The 18,359-nt window shown below is 43.5% G+C and overlaps 1 protein-coding gene across 5 annotated transcripts in view; it reads left to right on the top strand.

The window, feature by feature from the left end:
* The window catches only part of SMAP2 (small ArfGAP2), a 75,177-nt gene that overhangs the window by 11,109 nt on the left and 45,709 nt on the right, over nt 1-18,359 (top strand). For 2 of the 5 annotated variants that reach the window (XM_023221251.3, XM_026455714.1), the window contains exon 1: nt 15,103-15,651. The exons of 1 other annotated variant lie outside the window; for it this stretch is intronic. In XM_023221251.3, the coding sequence (XP_023077019.2) occupies nt 15,549-15,651 (103 nt within the window). In that variant the 5' untranslated portion in view covers nt 15,103-15,548. Of the gene's footprint in view, nt 1-15,102; nt 15,652-17,161; nt 17,226-18,359 lie in introns of those variants that run through there. 2 more of the 5 variants (XM_026455718.2, XM_026455715.2) reach the window with 2 other exon arrangements.

Raw genomic sequence — 18,359 nt, 5'->3', positions numbered from 1 at the left:
TCTTTCTTTCTTTCTTTCTTTCTTTCTTTCTTTCTTTCTTTCTTTCTTTCTTTCTTTCTTTCTTTCTTTCTTTCTTTCTTTTTTTAAACAGACAAGGATCTTGCTATGTTGGCTAGGGTGGTCTTGAACATCTGACCTCAAGCAGTCCTCCCGCCTCAGCCTCCCAGAGTGTGAGCCACTGTGCCTGGCCAGAATGTGTACTTCTAACAAGTTGCCGGGTGACATTGATGCTGTTTGTCTGGAGACCACACTTTGAGAACCATTGAATATCAGGATAAAAATACAATAGGTTGAGGATGGCAAAGCAGAATGATAAAGCCTAGGTGTTGATGGCCTTGTCCAGTAACTGAATCAATGTGAACCACTCCCTTGCCTCTGGATTTCTTGTTCAGTGATAAAATAAACCACTCTTCAAGCTACTGTTAGTTGGGTTTCTCTTGATTCTCATTCAAAGGCCTTCTGAACTTACAGAGAGCTGGGCTCTGTAGGAAGGGCACAAGCAGAGAAAAGTCCAGTGGGATGCTCAGAGGGTGACTTCAAATGGAATAAAGACTGCCTCAACAGGAAATGTCTCAAATTATCTCCTAGAGTCCATGGGGGTTGATAATAGTAAGATTGTGAGGTTTTTTTGGTTGTTGTTTGTTTGTTTTGTTTTTCTTTTGAGATGGAGTCTCGCTCTGTCACCCAGGCTGGAGTGCAGTGGTGTGATCTCGGCTTACTGATCTCCACCTCCCAGGTTCAAGTGATTCTCCTGCCTCAGCCTCCCAAGTAGCTGGGACTACAGGCGCCCATCACTACACCCGGCTAATTTTTGTATTTTTAGTAGAGACAGGGTTGCACCATATTGGCCAGGCTGGTCTCAAACTCCTGACCTTGGGATCCGCCTGCCTTGATCTCCCAAAGTGCTTGGATTACAGGCATGAGCCACTGCAACCAGCCAAGTTTTTTTTATATAAGGTTAGTTAATTTTTTTTAATGAGAATTGTTTTGGATTTTATTAGCTTTAGTAATATAACTTGTGACCAACTAGGTTGGCATATCAGAGCAGTGAAATGAACCAAAACATTGAATAATCTTTTTTTTTTTTTTTTTTTTTTGAGACAGAGTCTCACTCTGTCACCCAGGCTAGAGTACAGTGGCGTGCTCTCGGCCTTCAGCTCACTCCAACCTCCACCTCCCAGGTTCAAGTGATTCTCCTGCCTCAGTCTCCCGAGTAGCTGGGATTATAGGCACCCACCACCAAACCCAGCTAACTTTTGTATTTTTGGTAGAGACGGGGTTTCACCATGTTTGTCAGGCTGGTCTCAAACTCCTGGCCTCAAGTGATCTGCCCGCCTCACCCTCCCAAAGTGAGGCCTGAGGTGCACCTGGCCTCATTTGAAGGTTTTACAGATCACCCTTATGCTGATACTGATAAAGAGATTTGTCTCATGCAGTTATGTTTTCCATACTGAAGTAGAATATAAAAACAGTTGGGGAAAATGTTGCTGAGTTAAATATAGTAATATTAGGTTAATGCAAAAGTAAGTGTGGTTTTTGCCATTAAAATTAATGGCCATTAATAGAAACGGACCAGAATTCTATTCTTGCTTTGCCACCTTCAACACTCTTCCGGCCTCCACTCAGCGTATGATAGTGGTGCTTTTGCCTCTGACTAGTTTTCAGAGATAATGATGAGTATCAGTGCCTGTTTACTAAGCGTTTTTGTTTTGGTCTTTTTTTTGCTTATTCCTCGTTATCACTATACTTTTGTACTTTCTCTTTTTTTTTTTTTTGAGACGGAGTCTTGCTCTGTCGCCCAGGCTGGAGTGCAGTGGCTGGATCTCAGCTCACTGCAACCTCCACCTCCCGGGTTCACTCCATTCTCCTGCCTCAGCCTCCCGAGTAGCTGGGACCACAGGCACCGGCCACCTCGCCCGGCTAATTTTTTGTATTTTTAGTAGAGACGGGGTTTCACCGTGTTAGCCAGGATGGTCTCGATCTTCCTGACCTCGTGATCCGCCCGTCTCAGCCTCCCTGTACTTTCAATATGTATTCATAATTGTTTATTTTTAATTTTTAATTTTTGTGGGTACATAGTAGGTATATGTACTTATGGGGTATGTGAGATATTTTGATACAGGCATACAATGCATAATAATAACATCAGGGTAAATGAGGTGTCCAAGCATTTATTCTTCATGTTACAAACAATTCAATTATACTCTTTAAGCTATTTTAAAATATACAATAATTTATTTTTTACTATAGTCACCCTGTTGTGCTATCTAATACTAGATTTTTTTTTTTTTTTTTTTTTTGCGGTAGAGTCTCACTTTGTTGCCCAGGCTGGAGTGCAGTGGCACTGTCAGGGCTCACTGTGCACCCTTGACCTCCCAGGCTCAAGTGATCCTCCCTTCTCAGCCCCCCAAGCAGCTGGAACTATAAGCATGTGCTAATTTTTAAATTTTTTTGGACAGATGAGGTCTCACTATGTTGCCAAGGTTGCTCTAGAACTCCTGGGCTCAAACGACCCACCTGCCTCACCCTCCCAAAATGCTGGGGTTATAGGTGTGAGCCACGGCACCCAGCAAATACTAGACCTAATTCATTCTATCTAACTATATTTTTATACCCATTAACCATTCCCACTTTCCCCCACCCCCACTACCCTTCCTTGTTTCTGGTAACCATCATTCTACTCTCTATCTCCATGAGTTCAATTGTTTTAATTTTTAGCTGCCACAAATTAGTAAGAAAACGTGAAGTTTGTCTTTCTGTGCCTGGCTTATTTCACTAACATAATGACCTCCAGTTCCATTCTTGTTGCAAACTAGAGGATCTCACTCTTTCTTATGGCTGAATAGTACTCCATTGTATGTATGTGCCACATTTTCTCTATCCTTTTGTCTGTTGACAGACACTTAGGTTGCTTCTAAGTCCTGGCTATAGTGAACAGCGCTACAATAAACATGACAGTGCAGATATCCCCTCGATATACTGATTTCCTTTCTTGATTGCTGGATCATATGGCTGTTCTATTTTTAGTTCTTTTTTTTTTTTTTTTTTTTGAGATGGAGTCTCGCTCTGTCGCCCAGGCTGGAGTGCACTGGTGCAATCTCAGCTCACTGCAACCTCCACCTCCCAGGTTCTCGCCATTCTCCTGCCTCAGCCTCCCGAGTAGCTGGGATTACAGGTGCCCACCACCACGCCTGGCTAATTTTTTGTATTTTTAGTAAAGACGGGGTTTCACTGTGTTAGCCAGGATGGTCTCTATCTCCTGACATTGTGAGCTGCCCACCTCGGCCTCCCAAAGTGCTGGGATTACAGGTGTGAGCCACCATGCCCAGCCTCTATTTTTAGTTTTTTGAGGAACCTCCAAACTGTTTCCATAGTGGCTGTCTTAATTTACATTCCCAACAACAGTGTGCGAGGGTTCCCTTTTCTTCACATCCTCTCTAGTGTTTGTTATTGCCTGTCTTTTGGATAAAAGCCATTTTAGCTGGGGTGAGATAATATCTCATTGTAGTTTTGATTTGCATTTCTCTTATGATCAATGGTGTTGAGCAACTTTTCATATACCTATTTGACCTTTGTGTGTCTTCTTTGGAGAAATGTCTGTTCAGATTTTTTGCCCATTTTTAAATCAGATGATTAGACTTTTTCCTATTGAGTTATTTGAGCTCCTTATATATTCTGTTTATTAAGCGCTTGTCAGAGGAATGGTTTGCACATTTTTTCTCTCATTCTATGTGTTGTCTCTTCATTTTGTTGATTATTTCCTTTGGATTGTTGAGTATTTCCAATGGACCCCTTTGTCCATTTTTGCTTTGGTTTCCTGTGCTTGTGAGGTATTACTTAAGAAATTTTGGATCACCTGAGGTCAGGAGTTCGAGTCCAGCCTGGCCAACATGGGGAAACCCCATCTCTACTTAAAATACAAATATTAGCCAGGCATGGTGACGTGTGCCTGTAGTCCTAGCTACTCAGGAGACTGAGGCAGGAGAATTCCTTGAACCTGGGAGGCAGAGGTCGCAGTGAGCCAAGATCACACCACTGCACTCCAGCCTGGGCCACAGAGTGAGAGTCTGTCTCAAAAACAAACAACAACAACAACAAAAGAAAAATAAAAAAAGAAGGAAATCTTTGCCCAGTCCAATGTCCCAGAGAGTTTCCCCAGTGTTTTCTTTTAGTAGTTTCATAGTTTGAAGTCTTAGATTTAAGTCTTAGATCAAATTTTGGTTTGATTTTCATATATGGTGAGAAGGGTCTAGTTTCATTCTTCTACATGTAGATATGCAGCTTTCCTAGCACCATTTATTGAAGAGACTGTTTTTTCCCCAGTGAATATTCTTGGCATCTTTGCTCAAAAAGAGTTCACTGTAGGTGTATGGATTTGTTTCAGGGGTCTTCATTTTGTTCCATTTGTCTATATGTCTATTTTTGCACCAATGCCATGCTGTTTTGGTTACTGTAGCTCTGTAGTATAATTTAAAGTCAGGTAATGTGATTCCTCCAGCTTTGTTCTTTTTGCTCAGGATAGCTTTAGCTATTCTGGGTCTTTTGTGGTTTCATATAAATTTTAGGATTGTTTTTCCTATTTCTGTGAGGAATTTTTTTTATAGAGATTGCATTAAATCTGTACATTGCTTTGGGCAATATGAATATTTTAACAACATTTATTCTTCCAATTGATGAACATGGAATACGTTTCCATTTTTTGTGTCCTCTTGATTTATTTCATCAATGTTTTATACTTTTTATTGTTGAGATCTTTCACTTCTTTGGCTAATTCTTATGTATTTTACTTTATTTGTAGCTATTGTAAATGGGATTACTTTCTTGATTTCTTTTTCAGATTGTTTGCTGTTGACATACAGAAATGCTACTGATTTTTGGCTGGGTGCAGTGGCTCACACCTGTTATCCCAGCACTTTGGGAGACCAAAGTAGGCAGATTACTTGAGGTCAGGAGTTCAAGACCAGCCTGGCCAACATGGTGAAACCCTGTCTCTGCTAAAAACACAAAAAATTAGCTGGGCGTGGTGGTGGACACCTGTAATCCCAGCTATCTGGGAGGTTGAGGCAGGAAAATTGCTTGAACCCAGGGGGCAGAGGTTGTAGTAAGTCAAGATTGTACCATTGCACTCCAGCCTGGGTGACAGAGCAAGACTCCTTCTCAAAACAAAACAAAATAAAAAAACACACACAAAGTGCTCGAATTACAGGCATGAGCCACTGCACCTGGTCTTGAATTTTTGAAGACTTATTTTATGGCCTAACATATCCTCTGTCGTTGAGAATGATCCATGTGCTGAGGAGAAGAATATGTATTCTGCAGCTGTTGTATGAAATGTTTTGTATCTATTAGGTTCATTTGATCTTTAGTGCATATTAAGTCTGATGTTTCTTTGTTGATTTTCTATCTGGATGATCTGTCCAATGTTGAAAGTAGGGTGTTGAAGTCTCCAGCTATTAATGTATTGGGGTCTATTTCTCTCTTTAGCTCTAATAATATTTCCTTTATATATTTGGGTGCTCCAGTGTTGCATGCAGATACATACATCTTCTTGCTGAATTGATTCCTTTATCATTATATAATGACCTTCTTTATCTCTTTTTATAGTTTGTGTCTTGAAATCTATGTTGTCTGTTATAAATATAGTTACGGCCGGGCACGGTGGCTCAAACCTGTAATACCAGCACTTTGGGAGGCCGAGACGGGCGGATCACGAGGTCAGGAGATCGAGACCATCCTGGCTAACAAGGTGAAACCCCGTCTCTACTAAAAAAATACAAAAAAAAAAAAAACTAGCCGGGCGAGGTGGCAGGCATCTGTAGTCCCAGCTACTTGAGAGGCTGAGGCAGGAGAATGGCATAAACCTGGGAGGCGGAACTTGCAGTGAGACGAGATCCGGCCACTGCACTCCAGCCTGGGTGACAGAGCGAGACTCCATCTCAAAAAATAAATAAATAAATAAATAAATAAATAAATAAATAAATAAATAAAGTCCCTTTGTTTTCATTGACATGGAGTATCTTTTTCCATTCCTTTATTTTCATCTTTGTGTATCTTTTTTTGTTTGTTTGTTTGAGATGAAACCTTGCTTTGTTGCCCAGGTTGGAGTGCAGTGGCACAATCTCAGCTCACTGCAACCTCTGCCTCCCAGGTTCAAGCATTCTCCTGCCTTAGCCTCCCAAGTAGCTGGAAGTACAAGTGCATGCCACCATGCCCAGTTAATTTTTGTATTTTTAGTAGAGACAGGGTTTCCCCATGTCCAGGCTGGTCTCGAACTCCTGACCTCAGGTGATCCACCCACCTCGGCCTCCCAAATTGCTGGGATTACAAACATGAGCCACTGCACCCCTATGTGTGTCTTTATAAGTAAGTTTCTTGCATGCAACAGATCACCGGGTCTTGTTTTTTCATCCGTTCAGCCACTCTATGTCTTTTCATGGAGAGTTTAGTCCATTTACATTCAGTGTTACTATTGGTAAGTAAGGACTTATGCCTGCCACTTTGTTATTTGTTTTCTGGTTGTTTTGTGGTCTTCTCTTCCTTCTTTCCTTTCTACTTGTCTTCCTTTTAGTGAAGGTGGTTTTCTCTGGTGGTACACTTTACATTTTTGCTTTTCATTTTTTGTTTATCTGCTGTTTGTTTTTTATTTGAGGTTACCATGAGGACTGCAAATCATCTCTTGAAACCATTATTTTAAACTGATGACAACTTAACACTGATTGCATAAACAAACAAGCAAAGAAAAAACTAATAAAAACTCAACATTTTATTCTCCTCCTTTTAAAATTTTTGTTGTTTCTGTCTATATCTCATTGGACTGTCTATGTCTTGAAAAGTTGTAGTTATTGGTAAACAATCACAGTACGTGCTTTGAACTTTGTATCACAGAAAGAGGCACTGAAGAGAGTACAAAAAACAGTTCTTCTTCTCCTTCTTCTTCTCCTTCTCTTTCTCCTTCTCCTTCTCTTTCTCCTTCTCCTTCTCCTTCTCCTTCTCCTTCTCCTTCTCCTTCTCCTTCTCCTTCTCCTTCTCCTTCTTCTTCTTTTTGAGATAAAGTCTTACTCTGTTGCCCAGGCTGGAGTGCAGTGGCAAGATCTTGGCTCATTGCAACCTCTGCCTCCCAGGTTCAAGTGACTCTCCTGCCTCAGCCTCCTGAGTAGCTGGGATTACAGGTACCCACTACCACACCTGGCTAATTTTTGTATTTTTAGTAGAGTCAGCATTTTGCCATGTTGACCAGGCTGGTCTCAAACTCCTGACCTCAGGTGATCCGCCTGCCTTGGCCTCCCAAAGTGCTGGAATTGTAGGCATGAGCCACTGCACCCAGTTCAAAGGACAGTCTTGAATTGCTGATGGCACTGCTCCCCTATTCCCCAACAGCAGCTGTGTGATTCAGAGAGAGAATCAGTGTGCTTAGGGGAAGGAGAGCACAGTGATTGTGGGACTTTGCATTAGAACTCAGTGCTGCCTTGTCACAGTGGAAAACAACCCTGAACAGAACTCAGCCAGTGCCCCAGAGGGAACATTTAGATCAACCCTTGCCAGAGGGGAATTGTCCATACCAGTGATTGGAAACAGTTCACAGTAGTCTCAACACCCCAGGCCAAAGTGTTCTGGAATTCTAAGTAAACTTGAAAGGCAGTCAAGGCCATGAGGACTGCAATTCTGGGGAAAGTCCTGATGCTATATTGGGCTTGAAGCCAGTGGACATGGGGGACACATGACCCAGTGAGACACCAGCTGGGACTGCCAAGGTAGTGCTTGTGCCATTCCTTCCCCAACTGCAGGCAGCATAGCTTGTAGTTCCAGGAGAAAGTCCTGTCTTCCACAGGAGAGGAGAGGCTTGTGCCATCCCTTCCCCAGCTGCAGGCAGCATAGCTTGTAGTTCCAGGAGAAAGTCCTGTCTTCCACAGGAGAGGAGAGAGAAAAGACGGCTTTGTCTTGCAACTTGGGTACCAGTTCAGCCACAGTAGGACAGGGCACCACGCAGAGTCTTGAGGCCCCTATTCCAGGCCCTAGGTTTTGGATGATATTTCTAGACACACTGTGGGTCAGAAGGGAGCCCACTGCCTTGAATGGAAGAACCCAGTTCACTCAAGAGCACTTGGGCCCCGAATAATCAGAAGCAGTACCCAGGCAGGACTCACCATGGGCCTTGCATGAGACTCAGAGATGTGCTGGCTTAATGTGTGACCCAGCACATTCCCAGCTGTGGTGGCTACAGGAATGGACTCCTTCTGCTTGAAAAAAAGAGGGAAGAGTAAAGGGAACTTTGTCCTGCAGCTTAGGTACCAGATTGACCAAGTGGGCCCTTGAGGTCCTCAATTCCAGACCTTGGCTCTTAGACGGCATTTCTGAACCTTCCCTGGGCCAGAGGGAAGCCCACTGCCCTGAAGGGAGAGTTCCACACCTCGCAGCATTCACCACAAGCTGACTGAAGAGCCCTTAGGCCTTGAATGAACATCAACAGAAGCCAGGGAGGACTTGCCGTGGGCCTGGGGCACTGGTGACCACAGGGAGAGACTCCTCTGCTTGAGCAAAGGGAAAGGAAGAGGGGGAAGGACTTTGTCTTGTGGCTTGGGTGCCAGCTTAGCTGCTATAGAAGAGAGCACCAGGTAGATTCCTAAGGCTTCTGACTCCCAGCTTGGTTATGCTGTCATTTTTGACAAAGTGTCCATGGGAGATGAACTGGTTAGGATTCCAACAGGAAGCCTGTGGCCAATGCAAAAGAGGCCAGCGAGGAGAGTTTAAAGAAGGGACCATTTTGTAAAGTGTGGGAAGGGTGAAAGAAAATCAACCGAGGGCATGATGTACCTTGGGGCGAGCAAATGCAGATGGCTGTTGCCCTCAAAGCCTGAAGAGGCCATGGGAGAGAGTATGACCAGAATGTGATGTGAACCCTCGCTGTAGGAGAGGGCCACCATCACAGGCACAAGGGCCACTGTTGCAGACACTTCTGCTGTCCCTGGAGGGGGGCAGTAGCTCTGCCAGTAGGGAGAAAGAGGAGAAAATAAATAACTCAACTTCTCTCTCCTCCTGCCCTCTGATTTCCCACTGTTCTTCCCATTGGTTGAACACAACCAGAAGCTGGTGTGCAGAGGATCCAGGTTGATGCCGCCCATCAAAGTTGTCTCTTGGACCTCAGAGCCAGGTGAAGGGCCGAGAGAGGACATGGAAGCCAATGGAACACAACCAGCACAGGAGGAAAGATTTTGAAATCTACAGTATGTGAAACTGTCTTTATTCAACACTGCCTCTAGAATAGCAGTTTGGCTGGTACAGAATTCTGGGTTGGCAACTCTTTTTTTTTTTTTCTCAGAATTTTGGAGGCAAAATTTCACTGCCCTCTGGCTTCCAGTGCTACTGTTGAGAACTCCATGCTATTCTCATTCCTGATTCTTTTTCATGTGATTTGTTTTTCCTCTCTGGAAACTTCAGATCTTGCCTTTTCCCCCAGTGTTCTGCAATTTCACATTGATATGCTCTGGTGTGGGGCAATTTCCTATCATTATACTACAGAGTTCTTGCAGTAGGCCTTGGTCAGTTATACTTGCTCAGTCCCTCGTAAGCACCAAATCCAGAAAACAGAGCATTCAATACAGGAAAAAGAGGAAGGCTATTCCCAGGATAATAGGGAAGGGGAATTTCAGGGTGATGATTAAGCAGCAGGAGCCTCCTCCAGCTTTCAGCGGCAGGGCAGAAGCTTCAGGATGGACAGTGCCAAGAATAATGAAATTTATAGCTTAGCTGATGTGTTAGAACTTACTAAGAGGAAATTCTCTTATGTCAAAGGATTAGGAGATGAATTAATCATAGATTCATAGAAAATTACGCACTCCAAAGTGGAGCAATTATTGACTCCAGGAAAAACAAAAAGTTTAACTGGGAAAAAAATGTAATTAATGAGTACAAAGCACAACATTCAATAATATTAAGTCATAATATCAAACATTGAGCATTAATTTAACAAAATATTGTTACTTAACTATACTAGGGGAATGTGGGAAAGGAAATCTGGGGGAGTATATATAAAGAAATCTAAATCCTCATCTTCCATATCAGGAAGTGAATAAACAAAGCTGGGAAGGTAAATCATGGTGGTATAAGCATGTTATCTGGGCAATACATAAATCGCAGAAGAAACAGCTGTAAGAGTGGAAAATGGTTGTCTCAGAGGAGTAGGGACCAGTGTGGGCAGAGATGGGGCAGAAGATTACTGTTTGTCATTATACACCTTGTATAATTACTTGACTTTTGAAACTATGTGCATGTTTTACTTTGATTTAAAACTTAAAAAAAAAATCTGACATATCGGAAGGCAGAGCCAGATGGCCAAAAACAGAAGACCTCACCAATTGTCCTGACAGGAACACCAAATTGAACAACTATCCACTCAAAAAATCATCTTTATATGAATCAAAAACACGGTGAGTAATTTTAATTTCATATTACAGAAAGAGACACTGAAGAGAGTACAAAAGAGTCTTGAATTGCTGATGCCACTACTCCTCCATTCCCCAGCAGCAGCTGTGCTGATCAGAGAGAGAACTGGCGTGCTTGGGGGAAGGAGAGTGCAATAATTGTGGGACTTTGCATTAGAACTCAGTGTTGCCTTGTCACAGTGGAAAGCAACGCTGGGCAGAACTCAGCTGGTGCCGCCAGAGGCAGCATTTAGACCAGCCATAGCCAGAGGGGGAATCATAAAGCTCACTGAGCTTAGTCTCACTAAGCTCATTTGCATGTGATGAATAACACAGAGCTCACAGTAAAACAGGTAGCATAATTATCCAGTTTTCTAAATGAACAAGTCATTCTATGAATGTTATCTGGAATAGGTAAAGTGACTGGCCAGTGAATCAGAAACTGATTAACATATGGCTTAAGAGATTTTGATCTCTTAGCTATAAGATACACTAATGAGAGTTTCCTGTGGCAATAGTCCAAATATGTTCACCATACCTCTTTCTTGATAGTAATCTGGGCATTTTGCTACTGTGGCTTCTCTAATATAACGGTTTTTATTTTGTTCTTATTTATGTGAGTTGGGGTTTCAAAATACTCTGATTTAAAGAAAAAAAAGAGGCCGAGCATGGTGGCTCACACCTGTAATCCTAGCACTTAGAGAGGCTGAGTGGGGAGGATTGTTTGAGGCCAGGAGTTTGAGACCAGCTTGGGAAACATAGCCAGATCCTATTTCTACAAACAGAAAATAATTATTTAAAGAAAAATAAGATGGACCAGGCACCAGTGATTCACGCCTGTAATCCCAGCACTTTGGGAGGCCAAGGCAGGAGGATTGCTTGATTCTAGGAGCTCAGGACCAACCTGGGCAGCATGGTGAAACCCTGTCTTTACAAAAAATACCCAAAATTAGCTGGACATGGTGGCGTACGCCTGTAGTCCCAGCTACTCAGGAGGCTGAGGCGGGAGGACTGCTTGAGCCTGGGAAGTCGAGGTTGCAGTGAGCTAGGTTGGAACCACTGCACTCCAGCCTGGGTGACAAAGTGAGACCCTGTCTCCAAAACAAACAACCAAAAAAATGGTCCAAGACTGTGGATATCCTCCACAGGGACATCAAGGTGCTGAAAAGCTCAACAAGAATAATAACTGGTCAAACAGCTGTCAAAGAAGTATGATGTCTTTTTAGCCTCAGAGTCTCTGATCAAGCAGATCCCATGAATCCTTGGCCCAGGCCTAAATAAAGTGGGTAAGTTCCCTTCCCTGCTGACACACAACAAAAACATGGTGGCCAGAGTGGATGAGGTGAAGTCCACAACCAAGTTTCAGATGAAGAAGGTGCTATGTCTGGCTGTGGCTGTTGGCCATGTGAAGATGACAGACGATGAGCTTGTACATAACATTCACCTGACTGTCAACTTCCTAGTGTCATTACTCAAGAAAAATTGCCAAGACATTCGAGCTTTATATATTAAGAGCACTGTGGGCAAGTCCAGGAGCCTGCATTAAGCCACATTCTAGGCTCATGCCTGTAACCTCATCACTTTGGGAGGCCTAGGTGTGAGGATCGCCTTAGGCTATGAATTCAAGACCATCCCAAGCAACAAAGCAAGACTCCATCTCTGTTTCAAATAATTCTTTAAAAGGCACATTCTAATAAATTCTACTGCTACCAAAACAAAAAACAAAAACAAAACAAAACAAAAACAATAAAGAAGAGAAATTATCTGGAAGCTGACTATGAAATATGATGTCAGGATTCTTCAACTCCTTCCAATTTTCTGAAATCCATTAGATACAGTGCAACCAAACTGTGCTCAGTAGCCACTGGGACAGATAGAAAATTCTATAACTGGCCGGGCACCGTGGCTCATGCCTGTAATCCTAGCACTTTGGGAGGCTGAGGTGGGCAGATCACAAGGTCAGAAGATTGAGACCATCCTGGCTAACGGGGTGAAACCCTGTCTCTTTTAAAATACAAAAAATTAGCCGGGCATGGTGGCACGTGCCTGTAGTCCCAGCTACTTGGGAGGCTGAGGCAGAAGAATTGCTTGAACCTGGGAGGCAGAGGTTTCAGTGAGGCAGGATTGCACCACTGCACTCCAGCCTGGTGACAGAGCGAGACTCAGTCTTAAAAAAAAAAATAAAAAGGAAAATTCTATAACTAATGTGAAACAGTTTTATGATAAGATAACATGTGCATGATGGAACAGAGTGAACATTTTTGCAAGACTTGTCAAAGCAAAATTCAAGATTTCAAACAAAAATGTGTACTTGCGAAGAGCAATTTCCTTTGTTTATATCCTCAGACCCTGGGCTATGCTCTCACTTTACTCTGCTATTAGTAATGATAATAAAAAAAAGCTAATACTTGATGTATCTGTTAGGATAGGCTAGCTTATACAGTGGTAAACAAACAAACAAAACTCAATGGCAACACAATGTTTATTTCTTGCTTGTGCTAAGTGATCCTCTATGGGCTGGCAGAGAGCTCTTGTTTATCAGCTACACAGAAATCCAGGCTAATAGAGCAACCAACATCTTCAGCATCGATGGTTGCCATGGCAGAGGGAAAGAGAAGCAGAAGAGTCTCAAAGCAGCAAATAAATGCTTCAGAGACAAAGTGATCCATTCTTTCTGCTCAAACTCATTGGTCTTTCCCAATCACTTGAAAACCAGGAAATAAAATCCTACCATGTGCTCAGAAGGCAAAATGCCAGAAATATTTAGTGAAGAGCACTAATTGTCTATCATTCACTATGTGCCAAGGGCTGTTCTAATTATATTACAGGAATTATCTCAGCTAAGTCTCATAATAATCTTGTGAAATAGGTACTATTAATGTTATCATCATTCCCATTTTATAGATGAAATAACTGAGGCACTGAGAGGCTAAGTAACCTCCTCAAAGTCACATAGATAATAGATGGGAAAAGCTGAGGATTTAAACCTAAGCATTCTTGCCCCAGAGTCTGTGTGCTTAACCACAAAGCCATGATATCTCTCACTAGGTGGAAAAATTTGAGAAACACTGCCACAGGCAATGGAGAGCCACTAAATGATTTTTTTAAGCAGGAGAGTGTGAGTCAATCAGATTTGGCATTTAAAAGCTCCCTCTAGAAAGCACGGTGAAGGATTAATTTAACCAGATTTAGACTAAGGCCAGACGGCTATTTGCAGAGTGAGGAGATGAAGATGGGGAGGGCTTGAACTAAGGTACAATCACCACTCACCGCAATTAACTGTTTTTTGTTGTTGTTGTTTTGAGACAGGGTAACAGGGTACATTGGAGGTTGGAGGGGTAGTTCTTACTGTGTTGCGCAGGCTGGATTCCAACTCCTGGGCTCAAGTGATGCTCTGGCTTCAGCCTCCTGAGTAGCTAGGACTACAGGTATGTGCCACCACACCCAGTAACTGGTTAATCTTGACTGTTTCAACTGAAAAATTGTTATGGTAATACCTATTTGGATGGGTTTTCTCAGGAAAAACACCCCAATGAACTTGTGTGTTTTTAGAAGTCAAGTCCCCTAGGCATGGCTACAAGGGAAGAGACTTAGCCAGAAAATTTAATTGTTGTGATTAATAAAGTAATAGAAATGTTTAATTTTCCTCTGATGAGATGAAAGCTTTGAAGGGATCCTGGTCTTGGGAGAAAGTAAAGAAATGGAGGAGAGGGTTTCACTAGAGTTTAGATAACTCTTAGCATCTGCTTACCATCTTCCCCGATTAATTATTTCCATGGCAGCCAGAGTGACCTTTTAAAACCACAAATTTTATCATGGTGTTTCCTTCTCCCCTAGTACAGTGCCTGATACTTAGAAATTTCTCATTAACATTGTGCTCAGTGAATGAATGAATGAGTGAATGAAAACACAAGCCAGATGGCAGGTGGATCCCTAAGGAAAAGGACAGCCAATGAGAAATTATCTGTAGTAGGGGTGGCTTTGTACAACGATGTTTAATAATCATTTTTAAGGAGTTGCCTGTTCTGTGCTATGCTTTAATCGCTGTCTTCCACCCTTCCCAAATAACATTCAGTAAAAGTCTGCCACACAAAGCTTGCTGTTTTGTGAGAGTTTAAGAAATGGAAGAAGACAGAAATGTCTGGGCACCAGGCCAAACAATATCTAAAAAGGCAGGAGTCACAGAGGAGAGCTAATGAGTATTAGTGGGAGCATGTATTCCAAGTGAGAGGTGACCAGAGTCCTCTGAAAATTTGGGGAGGGGGTGATGTTCTTATATCCTGGGTTAGGGGCTTGGACTCTTTTATTTGGCTGTTGGAAAAAACAAGCTGGAGGACTTTGGAGTATCCACAACGCTTAGGTTACATAAGGATGATAAGTAATTCATAGGGTTGTTGTGAGGATTATATTGGGATAATTCATGTAAAGTGCTTAACACAGTGCCTAGCGCATAGTAAGAGCTCAGTAAATGTTAGTTGTTGTCTTCCTTCACTTTCTTCCATTCCCTCCACTCCCTTTCTACCAGGCTCCATTCATTCTCTTCCAAGGACACGCAGGAGGCGTGCCCACCCCTTCCCTCCGCCCCCACCCAAGCCCCGCCCCCCACTTCTCCACCGATTGGTTGCCGAGAGGCGGAGCTGAAGGAAGAGCCCAGTGCGGCGCGGTGGGGGCGGGGCGCATGCGCGGGCTGGGCAGGGTGGAGGTGGGGAGGAAGAGCTGCCGGAAGTAGGCGGCGGAGGTGGTAGAGAAGCTGACGGCAGCTGCCAGGGAAACCGAGGCGCGGGACGCAAGGCCAGCAGACAGGCCGGCCAGAGGGTCATTTCTGCGTCCGGCACCCAGGAAGCTCGTGGTCTGCCTTTTCCTGGGCTGAGGGTCTCTGGCCCCGCAGCCTCTCCTGGACGCGGGCCTGTCCCTAAGCCCGCCAAGGGGCGCCGCGCCGAGGGGCTGCGGAGTGGGGGACGGACGCCGCCGACCCGGGAAGGGGCGTCCGGCGGGGCCAGAGGAGAGGGCTCTCCCCGCTCAGGATTTGCCCCTGGGCGGGGGACCGGGAGTCCTCACCCCCGGACTGAGGCAAGGGTCTCTGGGGGCGAGGAGGGCGCGTCGCCCTCTGCCCCCGCCGGCACCCTGGCCATGACGGGCAAGTCGGTGAAGGACGTGGATCGGTACCAGGCTGTCCTGGCCAACCTGCTGCTGGAGGAGGATAACAAGTTTTGTGCGGATTGCCAGTCCAAAGGTAGCGCATCCCACCTGGCGGGCCAGGGGTCTAGCCGCGTCGGGGTGGTGGGGGTGGGCTGAGTGAAGAGGAGGTTTCTGGAGCTTAGGCCGCCCAACTCGGCTTGTAAGTGGTAACGCGTGCTGCGCTTGCAGTGAGCCTGCTGGGCTTTCTGCTGCTCGGGGATTGGTGTGGGGAGAGCTTGCGAGGGCGACTGTGTGTGTGTCGGGGAGGGTGGAAGTGATGGTGCAGGTGGAAGTTGCCTGGCGTGTTCAGGTGAGAATGTCTGTATTTGAGGGCTCTGAATCAGTTCTGGGCCGGCTGTCAGTCCAGAGCTCCCAGCATGTCACTTGCAAAGCTGGGGATGAACTGCAGTGCATGTGTGTATGTGTGTGTGTGTGTGTGTGTGTGTGAGAGAGAGAGAGGAGAGAGAATGACGAGGAGGAGGAGGAGGGAAGTGAGATGGCGGAGAGGAAAACTGCTTAAATGATTTTTAAAGGTGGTGATTGTTGCTGCCTGCTCTTTAGTTAGCAACTCCTGTCATTTTGCAGCCTTGCTAAGATCTGACAAGAGTGCTTAGGTGGTTTTATTCCTCTTGGATGTGTGCAGTGGGAAACTGCCTTATGCAGTGACACAGTGCGGATTTCTAGACAGCCTAGCCCTGGCTTGTAGAGTGCTTTGGAGGCCTATGTGTGAGTGGTGGCAGAAACTAGCCGATTATGCCTGTAGTGCAGGATCCGTTTAATCAGTGGAGACAGAAAGATGAATTCGATGAATTCGTTGCTTCTATGGTGATTACACTTCTAAAGGTGAAATATGATCATTGTAAATTGGCAGAACCATTTAGTCTTTGTTTTCTGTGCCCTAGAAGATTCATGATTTGATACAATTAAAAGTCTGTACAGTAGGAAATCTTGGTTATTAGTGAAATGTTGGCACTTGACACTTATACAAGCTTCTGTGAATCTTTTTTTCCTGTATTTTCTAATTCTTTTGGCATATAATTGGAGGAGTTGGGAAAATTATTTTCCCTTTGGTTGGGGAAAAATGAATAGTTATAATTTGAGGGCGACTATGCAGTGGATTTGCCGGGGTTGTTTGCCGTATAGCGTAGTGGGCATAGACTATAAAACAAAGATTCAGTTATATTTGTATTTATCTGTTTTGAGAAAGGAAGGAAATACTTAATTGATGCTTTCACTTAATTACCTTTTATTTTTGAAGAATAGGTTATAAAAGGAGAACAGAGGAATGATACAATGTGACACCTAGTAATGTGTTTTAGTGACCTCTACCAATATATAAATGGAAGTGCCATTAGGAAAACAAATTCCTAGACTTATTTCCTGACTTTTTGCATTAGCAATAATTCGTTTAAAAAAGTATTTTAGAATCAATTTATGTTGAGTAGGTTAGTGTCTTATAGGTTGATTACTGTTAGATCTGTTAAATCTATTGGAAAAGTCTGTTGATTTTAGGAGCGTATCTTGGCTTTATTCAAATTCCCTTATGTCCTCATTTGACAGATCTTGAGTCACAGTGAAGCACCCACTGGAATGAGCATTGCTGCATTTGGAGAGTCAGATGCCATTTTGGTGACTAGAACCCCCCCCCCCCCATTTCTCATATAACCCTTGTACTTACTCATATTCCAATAAAATACAGCATATAGAAGAGAGAGGCTGATTCACTACTTCTTCCTCCAAATTTCCATTGCTTTTTATTTATTTTATTTTTTATTTTTATTTTTTTGAGACAGATTTTCACTCTTGTCGCCCAGGATGGAGTGCAATGGCGCAATCTCGGCTCACTGCAACCTCCGCCTCATGGGTTCAAGGGATTCTCCTGCCTGAGCCTCCCGAGTACGTGGGATTACAGGTGCCCACCACCATGCCCAGCTGATTTTTGTATTTTTAGTAGAGACAGGGTTTCACCATGTTGGCCAGGTTGGTCTCGAACTCCTGACCTCAGGTGATCTACCCGTCTCGGCCTCCCAAAGTGTTGGGATTACAGGCGTGAGTCACCACACCCAGCCCCAAATTTCCATTGCTTTTTATTAATAAGCTTACTGGGGATCAGGTTATGAAATATCAGTTAATTCTTAATGAGAACTAGTAACTGCTGGCTTGTAAACTTTATTAACTACTGTTGATGGTAGACTCCTGGATCCTCAATTTCTTTTCAAAAGTTCGTTTTACATTTTACCAGGTAGCTTCAGTGACTTGGTCATTGTATTAAAAATGAGATGACAATGGGTCAGTCATCTTTCGATTATGACAAATAGGCATTTGTTGAGGCCTCTCTTTATCCAGTTTATGAATTACCTATCCCATTCCACCCCTCAAAGCCCTCTCACTCTTTTTCCCCTACTATTTTCTAATTTTGGTTGTCATAATGATCATTTGGACAACTATCAGATTGTTGAAGGAAAAGATGTTTGGATCAATAAATTGTTACCTGTTAGTGCTGATAAAAAAACACATTTCATTGGAAGAGGAATTTAAAAAGTGTTGGCTAAAATGAGAATTGGGTTTCAGTTTATTTACCTGTATTCCTGTGTCCTTTCCTGAAAAATTGGAAGTTAAATGTATAGGATATGGTGAGTGATTGCTCATCTATTAATATCCAGTTAGACGATGTGGCGTAGACTGTAGACCTATGAGCAGGTATTTTTGCAGTGTTCCAAAATACAACTCTTTGGCAATGACTTTTATTTTTAAATTCTTATA

The sequence above is a fragment of the Piliocolobus tephrosceles genome, chromosome 1 (genome assembly GCF_002776525.5).
Source record: "Piliocolobus tephrosceles isolate RC106 chromosome 1, ASM277652v3, whole genome shotgun sequence".
NCBI lineage: Eukaryota > Metazoa > Chordata > Mammalia > Primates > Cercopithecidae > Piliocolobus > Piliocolobus tephrosceles.
The sequence above is the reverse complement of the archived record's forward strand: the minus strand, read 5'-3'. Positions and strand labels throughout refer to the sequence as shown.